The 17,449-nt window shown below is 35.6% G+C and overlaps 1 protein-coding gene across 3 annotated transcripts in view; it reads right to left on the reverse strand.

Annotated features, from left to right (window-relative positions):
• The window catches only part of TUSC3 (tumor suppressor candidate 3), a 189,695-nt gene that overhangs the window by 104,655 nt on the left and 67,591 nt on the right, over positions 1-17,449 (reverse strand). For 2 of the 3 annotated variants that reach the window (XM_007450762.1, XM_007450761.1), the window contains exon 3: positions 2,893-3,010. In XM_007450762.1, coding sequence (XP_007450824.1) covers positions 2,893-3,010 — 118 coding nt within the window. Of the gene's footprint in view, positions 1-2,892; positions 3,011-16,382; positions 16,387-17,449 lie in introns of all 3 variants that reach the window. The other variant, XM_007450763.1, reaches the window with a different exon arrangement.

Genomic DNA, 17,449 nt, shown 5'->3' on the forward strand with positions numbered 1-17,449 from the left:
GAGCCATGGCCACTGAGCCTGCGCGTCCGGAGCCTGTGCTCCGCAAATGGGAGAGGCCACAACAGTGAGAGGCCCGCATAACGCAAGGAAAAAAAAAAAAAAAATCATTAGCAGCTATAACTTTTATGCAATTCTGCATTTTAAAATGAAAACTCTCATTGCTAAGCCAGGGGCTAGGTTTTCGAAAAACAAAGCAGTGCTGTGTTTGGAATTCTGCTGATTCAAAATTAACCTGAGGAAATTTTTCAATTAAAAACAATCTTGACTTCAACTCTTTTTTTTTTTAAATAAATTTATTTATTTATTTATTTTGGCTGTGTTGGGTCTTCATTTCTGTGCGAGGGCTCTCTCCAGTTGTGGCGAGCGGGGGCCACTCTCTTCATCGTGTTGCACGGGGCTCTCACTGTCGCGGCCTCTCTTGTTGCGGAGCACAGGCTCCAGACGTGCAGGCTCAGTAGCTGTGGCTCACGGGCCCAGTTGCTCCGCGGCATGTGGGATCTTCCCAGACCAGGGCTCAAACCCATGTCCCCTGCATTGGCAGGCAGATTCTCAACCACTGCGCCACCAGGGAAGCCCCTGACTTCAACTCTTACATCTATGCCAAAGTTAAAAAAAATGTTTAAAGCATATAAAAGAACTCAACAATTATACCTAACAGTATATCTATATGTTTATATACTGGCAGCCTATATAGTCAGTACCTAGCACAAAGGAAGGATTACTTTGTCCCACAATTTTGTTTGGTTTTCTTTAATTCGAATTAGCTGCCAACATTTTAAAGATAGAGAAATTTCATATAAAAATTCATTATTTGGGTCTCTACTTGAAAAACAGATCTAGCTCCACTGGCCTGTATTTCTTCACTAGAGAGAGAGCTGAGCTGCATCTCCCTCACTGGGTCGGTTGGTCCTGTCCAGTCTGCTGTAGCCCCACCCATGCCAGTGAAACCAACGGTCAGCTGCATGGCATTCTGCTGATTTTATTTCTTATAGCAGTTAGTAAAAAAGTGAAATTTGAGTGTTTCCATTAAATATTTATTTTTTTAAAAAAGACCAAGAAAGATTTTGTTCTAATAAAGATAGGAGGGAACATATTTAATTATTCAAGTGAAGAACTAATGTTTTCAATATGCTGAGTATGTACATAAACAAAGATCCCATAATGAAACTAAACTCATGTAACTGGTTTCCCTCATTCAGCTTCCACGCCTGGCCAGGGTAGACGTTTGGGCTTGAAGCCTCTCTGCTCTAGCAATCAGACTGGACCTGGGTGACTGTTTTCTAAGATGGCAGAGAGGATTCATGTATATACTGAGTGAACATATATATTCATGTATATACCAAATGCTATATATATAGCACTACCATCTGATGATCTCTAAGGCCAAGTCTCCTGAGATTCTACACAGACGTATAAATTACATGAAAAAATATTTGGATGTTATAGCACTGTAATTTACCTTTACAAGGTTATTTGAAATTACACATTTATGTTTATGTGTTTTTCTTTATATTATTAGCTCCCTAGTCTATAAACTCCTTATGGGGAAGAACTATGTATGTTTTTCTCACCAATTCAATAATACTTCCTGAATAGATGGACAAAGGGAAACATGCCCAAAAGGTAAAATAAATTTATAAGGAAAAAATAAATGAAGAATACTAATAGGAAAGCCCAAGGGTAAAGGGTATTGAAGGCAAAAAGAGAGAATTTATTCTATTCAACTAGAAACTGTCAAAGAAGAATGAATTATCAATCTGGAAGCAAGTAAGCAGAAACACTCACTAATGGACCATTTCCAATTAGCTTGAGTCTTTACAGAACTAAATACTTTTCCATGACGTGGTAAAGAACTGCGCCAGAGTGTCACATGTGAGAAAAATAAAATAGACCAAGATACCCAAACTAATCAATGCTGGGTATGGCACTAAGTTTTACATTTGAAAGGCATGATCAAGTAGTGATAAATACAAGAAATTAATAACTGCAGGGTAACAGCGAAGCGAGACGGCTGAGCTCAAATTCTATCACCATTTTATTTTGTTATCTCCATATACTAACTCTGTAACCTTGGACAAGTGCTGTTAACCTCTCCATACCTTAATTTCCTCATCTATGAAATAGAGATAAAAACAACATATTTTGGGCTTCCCTGGTGGCGCAGTGGTTGAGAGTCCACCTGCCGATGCAGGGGACACGGGTTCGTGCCCCGGTCCGGGAAGATCCCACATGCCGCGGAGCGGCTGGGAGGTCACAACAGTGAGCGGCCCACGTACCGCAAAAAAACAAAACAAAACAAAAAAACATATTTCTCTTTGGATTGTTATGAAGCTAAATGAGAGAAAACACATGAAGTACTTAGAAGAGTCCTTGGACTTATAAGGACTCAATGTTAGCGATGATGATGTAATCACGACAAATTCCAATGGGACTGGTATCCTTATAGGAAGCAGGACGTGAGTCCCATTGGGTTAGGGTCCCATCCTTATGACCTCATTTAACCTTAATTACCCCCTTAAAGGCCTTATATCCCCCCAAAGCAGCATAAAGGTTAAGTAAAACTTACACTGAATCTTATATAAAATTTCACAAATTTATGCAAAATACCACCCAAACCACATACAATATATCAAAATAAGGCTAATGCATGTAAACTGCCACTGGATGCTGAAAAAACATACTTCCTCTATAATGGAAAAGTCAAAATGTGTTTACTCACTAATGGCAAAAACTATGTACTGATAAAGGTAACATTGACTGTAATTATTGTAATCATATCACATAATTAATAACTACTCACTGCATGCACAATTGTATTTTTATCTGGCAAACAGAGATGCGGCAATCATAACTAACTCTATTAAATATGTTATTAAAATAAAACTCTTTTACCTGCTGAAAAACATCTGTTCCCTCATCGTAGTCCACCATACTGAAGAAGAGTTTGTTACAAAAAGCAGAGGAATAGCGCCAGGAGTTAGCCAGTATTTGATATTCTTCGTTAGCCTGCCTGGTAAGGATAATGGGACAGAGAAGAAACGTTATCAGTATTGAAACATTAACAAAGCTATTAATAAAACAGGTAATTCTGGGACAAGAGTTGGCCTGTTTTAGTATGAACTGCAAGCTAAGAGTAGATTTTATAGTTTAAACGGAGGTAAAAAAATAAAAAGAATATTCCATGACATGTAAAAATTATACAGAATTCAAACTTTATCGTTTGTGAATAAAGCGTTACTGCATCACAGCCACACTGATTCCTTTACTTATTGCTATGTTTTCTATTACGCTACATAAGGGCAGAGTGGAGGAGTTCTAATAGAAAGCGTGTGGGCAAAAAAGCCCATCCTGACCCTTTAAATAAGAAGCCCGACAACTCTTATTACAGGGGATAAAATCATTTTGTGCCGCCTCCTATACATATAACTTAAATCTTCTGATGATTTTTAGTAACAGGCATAGAGCAATTTTTAAGAATTTTGGAATTCACTTTAACGGAGAAATAAAAATCATGGATATAGGTTTTAAAACTGTAAATACAGTTGTACTGCACCTTTATATATTCCATCTATCTAAAAATGCATTTACATTCACACCTAAAAGTAAGCAAAAATTTGAGTAGCTAAACCAAATGCCACAAACAAGCTCTTCTCTAAGAGCATATTTACTCCTATTTTGAATTTGTTTCTATTGGACATTTTGTTGATATGCCAGATACTAAAGCTCTATTTTTAGGTGAAGGCAGGGAGTAGAAATAAAGAAACGGTGTTGCTAGAAGGATGTAGGTATAGTCATCGAAAAAGAAGCAACAGTGATTACTAAAACTTTAATTTTAAAAAGCGAGAGAGGGGCTTCTTCCATACGGTTGACTATTCACAGGAGATCTGGGGAGTCTCTCCCAAAAGAAGTATAGATATAAAAAGGTATAACCCCACAGTCACAAAAAGACTCGGAGTGGAGTCAGCAGCAGATAAGAGATTTCAAGAACTATCTGGAAAACATAAGGCTAGTGGAAAAGTTTTGATGGAGGAAGTTACAATCTCAGAGAAGACTGCAGTACAAGGAGAAACTAGGAAAAATACTGGATTAGAAGCAGCAGAGATGCTGGCTCTGAGATTTCATCTTGCTAACGAGCTAGCCTATGATTGTTTCATGGATGCTGGCAGAAGCCATCAGACTCCTGGGTTAGAGACCTTATGGACTTTATTCTTCGTGTTTGTCTGCATCAGTTCCCCATGCCCCCAAGTTCATGGGGTGGCACAAAAGGCCCTTCCTGAATACCTGCACACACAGTTCACTGTGTTACAGGAGAGCCATACTGAGTTTGGAGGACTTACTGTTTTTATAGCACATGATGATAAACCCCATGCTTTGTTCAGTGAAACACATAATGTCACTCCTTAAGGCTTGTCACTGCACACACAACCCTTTGCATTCTTGGCATGCCCAGCAAGAACATGCAGGATCATCAAAGCCCATGGCAGGATGATCATACTGTTGCTTTTCCCAACAGTATTCACAAAAAAATAACAATGCCATATAAAAAAAAAAAAAGAGCAAGGAAAGTAAAAGAGCGAGCACTTGTAAAGAGAAAATGATTTCTCAAATTAAACACCAATATTAGTAGATAGAGTTAAATAAAATTCAAAGAACAAGAAGGACACAGGTGGACAATATTGGTGGGAGGAAGGAGAAAGGTACCTAGGCATATAATCCAATAAGCCCAATCTTCAAATAGAAGGAGCCCCCAAAAGAGAATAGACAAAGGAAATTTTCTGGAAACAAAAAGAAGATCCTAAAAACTTGCAGAAAAAAAAAAAAAAAAGTACTTAACAAAGGCAAACAATGAGACCGGGATTGGACTGGTTATTAGCAGCACTAGAGGCTGGCAGATAACAGAATAATTTCTTCAGAGTTTTGAGGGCATGTTATTTTCGATCTAGAATTGTAATATCAAGCCAAACGATTAAGTCTGAAATAAACACGTTTGAAGAAATGTAAGTCATATGAAATTACCTTAGGCTATAATTGATAGAAATGGTAAAAATGAGAGTGTGATAGAAGAACTGTAAGGAAGGTAAAAGGGCAACTAGAAATATGATGCAGTAGGAAAGGTGGAAGATGTGTAAGAAAGCTGTGATCCAACTACAACGCTATGAAATACAAATCAGGACAGGAATTTACTTGGACTTCAAGATGAAGAGAACCGACTGTAAGCAACCATTACAATTAGAAAGAGTGGCACGATGTCCAGACTATCGTTAAGGCACATGTGGTCCTGCGACAGGAAAAACAACAACAAAATGAATCTAAAAGGCAAGGTCCAAAGAAGAAGAAAATTTAAATGTATCATAATCTTGATTGCTAGGTGATGGGAAAAGGCAGTCATTTTGAACATTTTCTTTTGCGTCAGGGAGGGGGTCATAAACAACAGCACTGTGGAAAAGGAACCATAATAAAAACCTACTACTTTGCAAATGATGCTATTTCTGTAGAAACAATAAGTCAACCTACAGACAGAGCACAGATGTAATGATGGTTCAGTACAGAATGTAAGAGCTGTCAACTATGACAATACAGGATTGGTAGGTAAAAGGGAGGAAGAAGGTGTACTTGCTAGAGACATCACTTACACTTACGAGCAAGAAATAGAAGAGTGCTACTTACTGTGTACAATAATAAAAACTATAAAAGTGGTAAGGGGTGAGATGAGTTAAATCCTCACCTATTAGGGCCAGAAATGTAAAGATCAGGTCTACTGCATGAAATATATAAGACTAACATTTAGAGGTATGAAAAAAACACCAGAAGAAAAAAACACAAAGGAATAACAGTGATTGCCTGTGGCTAAGTCTGCAAATAAGTGAGTGCAAGGGCTAGGGACATTCTAGGCCCTTTTTTATTACCAAGGAGCACATAACAGTGCTATGATTAAAATATATTTAACTGGGCTAAATATGAACAAGGCTATAATCTGAGGTCACTTAGCATAAAGACCTTAAGGGCACGTTTTAAGAGAGCACAGTACAAAAACCGACCACCGTAAAGATCAGCCTGAGACTGCACTGTGCTCACTAGGCAGAAAACTATATTGTATACATTCTGAATCTGTTCAAATGAAATAATTACAAACTTTTAAAACTTTGGTGGTTAAATAAGATTTAACCTGAGCACCTAATAGCAAGAAGTGAGCTAATCTCCAAGGTCTCTGCTTTCATGGAGTTGACGTTTTAGTGAGGAGACATATAATAGACAACCAAATAAACAAATGAAAATCATTAAAAAGTAAGATATACACTGAGAAAAAAAATTACATGGACTTGTATTACAGAAAACAATGGAGAATCTACTCAGATGACGCGGTCAGAAAAGGCTTCTCAGATGAAGCGACACTAATGCTCAAATCCCAAGGATGAGAAAAAGCCATCGCTGAAAAGTGCTGGAGAACGGACATTTCGGGGAGCAGGAACAGCAAGTACGAGGGCTGGGAAGGGAAAGACTTCAAGGTGCTGGAGAGATGAAGCTGTGATGTAAATGGGAACACGCTCTCTGGCTCCTGGAGGGATACACGCGGATTACATGGTTCACACCCTCCCTCATCTATTTAAAACAGTGCTTCACGGCTCCTCTTCCAACCCTAAATAAAAGGACCAATATGAGCCCTAAAATCTGAGTTGATTTTTGTCATATGGAATATAATGTTACAGGTAATTATTCATCATTGATTTTCAAAGAAAAAATGCATAGTAGTGTCACACGGTGAATTGGCACTGACGATTAAGTAGATCTGAACATTTCTGTATTAATGAACCTTAAGAGACCAGTGCGGCCTTAAAAAAAATCGTTGAAACGATAGCATAACAATTAAGAAAGCAGTTTATTTTTACACAAAAGAACATCTTACACAAAAGCACATTTTAACTTTTAAAATGAAACTTAGGGAAATGGCACATCTGCAAAAACTGGCATTCTTATGATAATGATGCTCTGAGAAATGAAAATGCTTCATTTTGAAAAATACACAGGAAAAATACTATCAAATTTTAGTATTCAACATCTGTGTATAGTATCTTATGGAATGACATAAGACTGGGATAATCTTGAACTTTTTTCCCTTATAATGTTATAACCTACCCCAGACCTATTAGAATCTACTAAGTATATATTCATTCACTCATTAATTCACTCCACAAATATATACTAGTGCCAACAATGTGTCAGGTAATGAAGGACTGAATAATAAGTTCAAGGGCCCTGACTTCAAGGAGAATACACTCTAGTGAGAAAAAGATGCCTCACACAAGTATACACAAAATGTCCGAAAGCTGGAAATACTCTGAAGAAAATAAAACAAGAAAATGTGATAAGTGGTATTGAGGGGCCAAAGAGGATGGATTCATTTTGCCTTCAAACTCTATTTTCTACACCATCCACTTCCCTCAGTTTAATTTCCTAATAATCAACTGTGGGTTCTATCCTCTGTCCCAAAGTCCTAAAGAGTTCCCCACTGCCTACATAACGAAGACCATGGGCAGAAGAGAAGACAAGAATCCCTATCCCCTGGCCACAATTTACATCTACAGTCTGTATCCATAGGAACATACCACATGCTCAAAGGGTCTCTCCGTTTTGTGACACCCCGTGTTCATTCTTTAAGCTTTAAATCATTAAATCCTCTGCTTAAAATGTCCTCCCTTCTTTCAAAAGCTTGCTCAAAAATGCCCCTCCTTCAGAAGCCACTTCAATTCTCTATAATACTTCGGGCAACTGGCAGAAATGGAAATTCTCAGCTGTCGTGCAGCACTGTTTATTTTATGCATATACTGTTCTGCTTATGCATACTATGTTTATGCAGTGATTGTTCGGGGGCCAGGCCTTAGTCCAGAATAGGCATTTAATAAAGGTTTGATGATGAATAATATACTTTCCTAAAGAGTCAATATATTACATATACCCTAAAACTAAATAATACTAAATTAGAGATTTTGAATTCTGGACAGCCTGACTAAAAGCCCACTTAGTCAGATTTATGTCACAGGTTAATGTCTCTTTTAAGGCCAATTTGCTTCACAGTATTGGTGGTCTTAGGAAGAAAAAAAGAAACACCTTAAATCTTTGTACCATCACAAATATATGCTATTTGTCAAAGGAATGGTGGTCTTGATTTGAAAGATTATAATGACTAAATCATCTTCTAACATCATGTTCCTAAATCAATTTCATATGAAATATAAAATCTAGATCTTAATCATCAGTGATGTTTATTCAGCGTTTTAATATATGCTACAATAATAAAAAAGTATACCTCACAGTCTCCGCCTTTAAGAAGCTTGTCAGAGAACAGAACAGACACACACTAACACACAAGTAAGATACATATATTGAAAAAAGAATGCAGATTGTAGATGCTATACAGCATATAGAAGAGAATGGGATCACAGTGGATTGGAGCAGCTGGACAAAGTGTGAATGTGAAAATATTCAGAAAAGAATGGAAGGACTAAAATTATAATAATCAAGGAAGGACAGGAAGAGAATATGAAGGCAACAGAAGCAGTATAAACAAAGACTACCCAGTCTGAAATGTATATTATGTAGTCAAATAACAGAACTAAGTTTCATGTTAGAAAATAAGGAAAGAATAGACTGGAAGCTCTCTTCCAGGAGAAAGATAAATAAGATCTTGACTTTATTCTGTAAATAGTGAACAACTACTACAAGTGTTTTGAAAGAAGTAGATTATGCAAAATACTAATTAAGAAAGCTGTATCTGGCAACAGTGTGCATAATGTATTAGAGGAGGAGAAAATAAATGTTTGTAAACCACTCAGAATGTTACTATACTGGTCTAGTTGGGAAAATATATGCGGCTATTAAAATACTATATAAATGAAGATATGACATATTTCTTACATATTCTCCTTTAGAATCTAGAGCACCAAAGCAACAAGCAAAATTTTCTACACATCTTGCTTCTAGTTAGGAATCTATCTGTTGGCATAAAGAATTCCAGGGAAGCTAAGCAAATTACATTTTTTCAACACAAATACAATATTCAGAGAAAATTTACTACTGACAAGGTAAATGGGGGCTTTCTTCTGTTGAAGGTAATTTAGTAGCAATAGGACTAGAGACCAGATCTGTTTGTCACTAGAAATAATTCAGTAAGCCTGAGAAAAACATATTTCAATGTTGATGATATCTATTTAGGGTAAAAAAGACTTGTTAGAAGGAATATGCCCCAATAACATAAACCCTGTTCTCTAAACTTAACTCCATTATCTCTTATCTCTCCACATTCCAACTTCTTCATGCTTAACAGGGGATAGAAGAAGCCTAACTAATGACAAAGAAAGTGACTGGCTTCTTGCATATGTTTGTGTCAGCTTAGACTAATGAGCAAAGTTGTCACTAATGCTTATTAGAACCCTTCAAACTTCACTGCCATCTGAAATTGAAAGTTGAAAACCACAAATGCTCCTAGCACTTAAATAAGCACATTTCCAACACTGTTAGCTAAAAAAGTACTTTCTGTTTTAATAGTTCATAGGAACATTAGAGACGTAACTTTATGAATGGAAGGAACACTGTAAATTTTCCTAATCTATTAACATGCAGCCTGAAGAGGGCAGTCAAGTTGCAGCAAAGCATCCAGGAAGGCTTAAGCAGTAATTGCAGGGCACAGTTCTGGTAAAACTCTTCTATTAAATCTTCTCAATTTTTTATTATGGAAACAAGAAAAAAATCAATCCAAATGCTATAGCAGTTTATAATCCTTTTTAAAGGGTTATGTAAAACTAAAAAGGATTATTAACTCATCCATAGTTGTATATATTTAATATAGCTCCCATGATGAATGTAGTTTTTATCTTTTATGCCCTTGAAGGGATTTTAAAGAAATATGGTTTCTCTTTTTAATGTTAATCAAAATTCCTATAAGATTCGTATTAAAATCTCTATGTATGCCTTTTATTTATATTTTTATGATAAATTATATATAGATATAACTATATATTGCATGGATATTCCAAAGTGTATCTTCATAAAACCTCAAATTATTCAATCTCTATAGATAGTGATACAGAGAGAGAGATCTGGTGTGAGTGGAACCATACATTACTTACAATTCTGATACCCTGAAGAGAAAAAAACTGGTAAACAACACCCTGCACAAAGATTTCAACAGTGATTTCTCTCTGGTTGTGCTACAAGTATTCAGGACCCTACTGAATATACTGAAATATATTAAATAGACCCAATGCCTCTGAAGAGCTGAAGAATCCACAGTTAACTACCACTTTGTAACTGGCTCTGTATAATTCACTACTTGCCAGACAAAGATATTGTGTCCATTACGCCTATGTTTTCTGAGCATCTATTTTTTTCTTTGGAAAACAATTTTAACGTGAACATGTGATTCCAACATATATATTACAGCAAAAATATATATGAACGTAAGATATATTAAGCTGTATATAACATGCATAGTAGCAACTCAGTTTATGAGTCCGTAGAATTTTTGTTCTCTTAAGAAAAATGGTAATACTAACATACAAAAAGGCTTAACAGGTTGTATGCTAAGAAAACTGACACATAGCTAAAAGAAGAAAAGAACTGTGCAGAAATTAGGAAGTCTAGTTCATGATTTGTTTTCAGAGATCATACTGGTATTGTAATTCTAAAACTATTTTATATGCACTGAAAGGGAGAGCAAATGAGCAAATACACCAATATTGCTGGGATCCAGGTTTTCATTTTGGAGAAAGGAGATAAAACTATGGAACAGGGAAAATAGAGGGAAAACCCTACAGTGTTAGCTTGGAATAGGAGATATCCAGTTAAAGTCATAATTTATATATGTATGTATGTATGTATGTATGTATGTATGTATGTATATATGTATGTATGTATGTATGTATGTGTGTGTGGGTATACACATACACACATCCTAGCTGTTATCTACTAAAAAAGGCTGCAAGCAATGATACTATCCCAGCAGCAAACAGTATAACTTGCCCAGTTCTTGATTTCTAAATATCATTTCCTACCAAAAAGATGAAGGACTCCTTGAAAGAGGGAAGAGATATGGGAACAAATGTATATGTATAACTGATTCACTTTGTTATAAAGCAGAAACTAACACACCATTGTAAAGCAATTATACCCCAATAAAGATGTAAAAAGAAAAAAAAAAAGCTTCTTGCAGTTCCATGACAGGGAAAGTACATAAAGTAGGCTTAGAATATTTCATTGAGCCAGAAAGAAAAGACTAACAGAGGCATGTAAATGACACAGGAGTTGGTTTCCACTGATCAAATTTAGGGCAACTTGAACACTGAAGAAGAATAATCACAGCAACAGATTAGTAAATAAAAAAAAGAATCTTTGCATTGAGATACTCAGAAGGGCAAATGGAGGAAAGAAAAGCTCTCATTTATAGAAGAATACCAACTAATTAATGTTAAAGCAATGACAGAATGTTTAAAAAATCACCCTTCACAATCATCAATGTAATATCAAATTCAGGCAGAGATGATCAACGGATGTTACAATCACTGGGTAAAAAAGTGCCAAGAAACAGGATAGTCACATTATCTCAAAGTGTCCCCCCTCTTAACCCATTCACCTTCCCCAAACACTTACTACAAGGGAAAGATATACTTGTACAACAGAAAGATGTGATGATCACCACCTGGATCAAGTGATCGATCTCATCACTGGTGTTTGAAAGAACATTATGTGCCTCCTGATAGGATGCAATAAGAAGTACACAAATAATTGCTATAGTACTTTTTAAAAAAGCAGATTATGTCATTGAATTAATGCCATTTCACTTAAAAGTACTAATGGTATTCTGATTAGGTAAGAATGTCTTATTAAAATATGCAAACTGAAATATTTAGCAGTGACATTTCATGATGTCTACAAGTTAAAAGTACATGTGACTCATTTTTTACTTATACTTAAAAGAATGTGAACAAAGAAGAACAAAGAGCATCTCTCATCACCCACCTCCACAGGGGTTAAGTCGCAACCATTGCAGTCACCCACAGACAGTGTACCAAGAGGAGTTCAGGATGAAAAACAGGTGAGGCGCCCTGTGCTTTGGATAAACAGGCCCTTAGATAGTTAGACACATATCTCAGGAAGAATTTCAATGACCCGAGATTCTTGCATCTTCCCAGACATAGCAAAGCACTATATCATTAACATATACCTGTTCTTTGGAATTATCAGTGATCTTTTACCAAGATGTGTGTCACTGCTTTTACCAAGACTGCATGTTATTTCCAAACCAAAAAAATTTGTAAACTGGCCCCTCCCCTAACCTCTTCAGAGCAGTTTCCTCAGTACTAACTGAGTGGCTGTCTCTCAGGCTATATATAGTCCCCAGTAAGACCCTGAATAAAATGTAAACTCACAACTCTTATGTGTCTTTCTTTAAGGCAATGAGCAAAATCAAATGTGGCAAAATGTTATAATTAGTGAAATCTTGGTAAAGTGTAGACTGGTGTCTTTGTACTACTATTTCAATTTTCTGTAGGTTTGAAATTATAAGATGGGTGACTAAATCTGGACTTTATATACAAATAATATAGAAAATAGAGCTCAGAGAATGCTACAGTGTCACACAGATAATGAAAGTTCACTGAAAACATCCATTTATTCATTGTAAAAGAGTTGGCATTATCCAATCTGAGGAAAACACACCTAGGAGGAAATTTAATACAGTGAACTTAAATCACATCCCTTTGACCTAAAAAAATAATTAAATTAGACAGCATTCAGCAATAGCCCTAAAACATCATTTATATTAAACTGGTCATGGATTCAGTCAAGTCTGAAACAGTCCTCACGTATTAGCCAAGCCAGGCAAAGAATGTGTGAATGGCATGAGAGTTTGCCAGTCTTTGACAAAGAAGTGGAATACTTTGTCCAGGTAGCCAGACATATTAGAAAAACTTAAGAATTAAGGCCATAGAGAAATATTATCCAAGGACTAAAGGAAATGATAAGGGTTGTAATCCCAAAACCATTTAGAAAGCACTTACCAGTGCATTAAGAGATGGACAGGGTAATTTTATCTACAAACGATTCTCACATTATGTGCTCACTTTAGAATTGAATCTCCTAAGAAATATGACTTCACTGTAATGAAACAAAAGGCTGATGAGCTCTTCCACATGGTCTTGGCCAGCTATCTCCAACTCACCAGCCCTTGCTATGAAATGCTAATCTGAATGAAAGCTTTTCATGATCTAATGAGTTTAAGGAATGCTGGCTGATGGATCCCTGCACTAAAAGATTAATAATCTTAGTTGGGAATGCAAAATGCAAATTACAGTTCACAGGATAGAAACAATAATGAATATGTACACTTAAGGAAAGCATTAAACTTACTAGGTCTGGAGTCACAAATCCCAACCCTGACAGGTATTAGCTCTGTGACTTTGGGTAAATTATATAACCTCTCAGCTTTGATGTTGTCATCTAAAACGGATTTTTTTCAGTCCTACCTTTTAGAGTAGTGAGAATGACATGAGATATTATATATATAAATGACCTAACACAGGACCGCCCAAATAGTTTATACATAATAAACAATCATTTTATTTAGTTAGAGAAGAAAAGATGTTAGCCAGTTAATATATATCAATGTAATAATTTATTCTCCCTCCTCTTTAAAATACCTTTGTAATTACTAATCATTTTTTCATTTATTTGAAGTCCAACAATATATTAACTTCCAATACATTACCAACCTTTGACTGTATGTGCACCCTGCTTGATTCTACATGTACTTTTTGATTTTCCTTCATCTGGATGTTTTTTCTTACATCTATTGAATGACAGTAATAACCTTAGAAGAGGTTATTTTGTTCTTAGAATTTTTAGCAAATTCTGGAAGAGATAAGTAACTTTGTGGTAGAATACATCTAAAAGATTTAGCAATTATGGGGAATATTCCTTATAGTACAATTAGATAAAGGAAGTTTGGAGTTAACACTTACGGGAGGTGAGAATTATACTGAGTAGTCTTAATTTAACAACTTTATTTGGCCAAGGAGTTTGATGTGTGCACTGAGGAAGGTGAGAATTGAATTCTGAGATTTGTGAATAAACTGACTTTGTGAAAGAAGAGCAGAATGATTTGCTAAGAGGGCTTACAAGGAAGCCAATAGCTCATTCATCAGCCATTCAGCAGAAAAGCAACTGGAGAATCTTTAAGTGTGTCAGCTCTAGAAGAAAATTTCACTTTTTCTTAAAGAAAAGAAAAAAGCAGAAAAAGTCTCACAAAGGAAAGCACTAATCTTTTAAACTTATAGCTATGAACATTTCAATGACTCTACAAAATTATTAAAAAATTATAGCAGTATTATAGAAATGGTCCCAAATTACACTGACACAGAAGGACCCAGGAGAATTCAAGTTTTTAAACAAAAATGACTGCTGATGATAGAGTGCCTTTCTCAAAGAATCTACAACTCCCTCTGAGGCACTTAATTTATAATACAGAATATAATTTGAATACTTTTTCTTGAAAATTTTTCTTGAAACTCCTCTTTACCTTTCCATCTCGGCTGTCCCCTTGAGATCTCTTTCATTCACTCTGCTCATATGGGTCACATTCGGTACTCTCTTGGCTCAATGACAGTAGATCTCAGACCACTTTTCAATCACAATTATTTAACAGATCCTCCTTTTAAATTTATATTACTCTATAATGTAAATCTATCAACCTCATCCAATAAACTCCAAGACATCCCTCTTTCAGCTCACTTAATATTTTTCCTCTCCAGTTCCATTAAAATCCTGAGTTATTTTGACATACATGTTTATAATCTAGATGTGACCCCAGCCTTATCATTCCTAAAGCTTCTCTATTATATCCACAATCATCTACATTATACTTTAGCAATTTACTCATTTATTTAATCAACCCTTTACAACTTCCTAATTTTCAACCCCGTCCTCCTTTCACACAAAACCTCTCATTCACTCTTGTGAAAATCTAGCTTAATTGTATCACACCTAGTTTATCAGCTGTCCCCTGGCTTCTTTGACCCCCCTAACCAACTTTTAACCCACAGTTATACATTTCAGATATACTCTCACTAGCATTCTCAGAATATGTGCCGATTAATCCACTTCGTAGAATAAAGCAAACAGGTTAATCCCTATGGAGGGTGTTCTTGCTCCTAAATTGCTGAGTATTGGGGAAGAAATCATTTAATTCTAGAGATTCTTCACTAAAAATCTGAGTATTCTAGTTTCATAAAGGATCCTTGTCAATGCTATATGGTCATCCAAATAACTAATAAGGCTTCATCCATTCCCATTGTTCCTCAACGAAATTAAATTTTAAAAAGCTGTGAATCATGAACCTGCTTCTTAGCTTCCCTGTCTCTATACTGGCTGCACACTAGAATTACCTAGAGCATGTTTTTTAAAATGTCAATGTGTTGACCACCCCCCAAAGAAAACCAATTAAACCAGAATGTCTAGGTATGGGAAGCACATATCTGCTCTACACTTTTTATTTGCCTCTAAACCTTCATGGGCTCTTCCTTTCTCCTCTAACAACTTCACCATCATCTTGATCCATGAATTAACTTTTTCTAATAACTTCAATCTTTTCCTCTTGTAAATCTAAAACTACTCTAAAATTTAAAAGTTTATTACAAAAAAGGATGTAATAAACAAGTAAATAAAGATTATTTTGAGCTAAGCATCATTAAAAAATTGAGGGTCCATATTTAACCATTTAACAACATAATGCATTAAGTAAACTATTACTTAAAGGATATACCATTTAACAGTATGCTGTGGTTTATGTTATCAAAATATATACAATTATATGTAACTGTAAAATAAATACTTGGATAATAAAGTCTTTCTAGGTTACAGTTGCAAAAAAATATAATAATCAATTAAATAGATTTCTTCATAACAGTGGTGAATACAGGAAATCAATATATTCAACTTTTAGAAGCAAGGAAATAATCTCCCTAAAATATATAAGGTATTGTAGGATGCCAGAGGACAGTTTATATTTTTGTGGCATCTGAACTGTTACACCAAATGCCAACTAAGATGGTATTTTTGCCTCAGGAGGGCTTTTCAGCACCCCTTAGATAAACATAAACATACCCTGTCCTTAATGCTAACCTAATTCTGACAAATGTTAATGTCCACTTAAGTACTGGTCCTCAAATTGATAGGAGGGGAACTCAGAATCATCTGAAATGGTGTTTTTCAAAATATTTTGCTTTTCATCTGTTCTACCCACTTTGAGCTATGTCCCAACATATACTCATTATTAGATTGTGATAAAATCTTTCATGAAAATTTCAGAATACTGAAATTAGCTTTCTGCAAGCTAGTCTGAGAGAAACTGGTTTATTTTTTTCATTGGCCCATGTTACTAATAATTTTGGTTTTCACTAAAGTTCAAAATGGTTTAGAAATCTAAAGTCTACAGATGATTATACAATGTGAAGAGTCTGACTGTGGAGCTACAAGTGTTTGTTCTTGAAAAGAGAAAGTGTTCAGCCAAGAAGAAACAGAAAACCTGAATTGTCCTTAACAATTGAGGAAATGGAATACGTAATTTAAAATCTCCAGGTCAAGAAGGTTTCACTGGAGAATTCTATCAAACATTTAAAGAAGAATTAACATAATTTCTAAAACTGTGTAATTTCACAAATCACACACAGAAAATAAATGAGATGGGAACATTTCCCAATACATTTTATGAGGTATCAGCGTGATACCAAAATTGGACAAAGACAGTATAAATAACGAAAAATATAGATCAACATCTGACATGAACTTAAATATAAAATACTTCAACAAAATATTAGCAAATAGAATTCAGCAATACATAAAAATAATACAATCAAGTGGGATTTATTCCAAAATGCAAAGCTGATTCAGCGATTGAAAATCCATCAATGTAATCTACCACATCAACAACCTAAAGAAGAAAGAACCTATCAATTGACTCCCCCAAATCTGACAAAATCCAACACCCATTCATGACAAAAGCTCTCAGTAAACTAGTTCCTCAACCTGATAGACAACATCCACAAAACTCTTACACCTAGTATCATACTTAGTGATGAAAGACTGAATCCTTTCTCCCAAAGATCAGATCAACAGTAAAACATAAAACTATAAAACTTTCAGAAAAACACAGAAGAGAAGGGCTTCGCTAGTGGTGCAGTGGTTGAGAGTCCGCTGCCGACGCAGGGGACATGGGTTCGTGCCCTGGTCCGGGAAGATCCCACGTGCCGCAGAGCAGCTGGGCCCGTGAGCTATGTGCGTCCGGAGCCTGTGCTCCACAATGGGAGAGACCACAACAGTGAGAGGCTCACATACCGCAAAAAAAAAAAAAAAAAAAAAAAAAAAAAAAAAAAAAAAAAAAAAAAAAAAGAAAAAAAAAAAA

This window comes from Lipotes vexillifer, unplaced genomic scaffold, assembly GCF_000442215.2.
Source record: "Lipotes vexillifer unplaced genomic scaffold, Lipotes_vexillifer_v1.1 scaffold619, whole genome shotgun sequence".
NCBI lineage: Eukaryota > Metazoa > Chordata > Mammalia > Artiodactyla > Lipotidae > Lipotes > Lipotes vexillifer.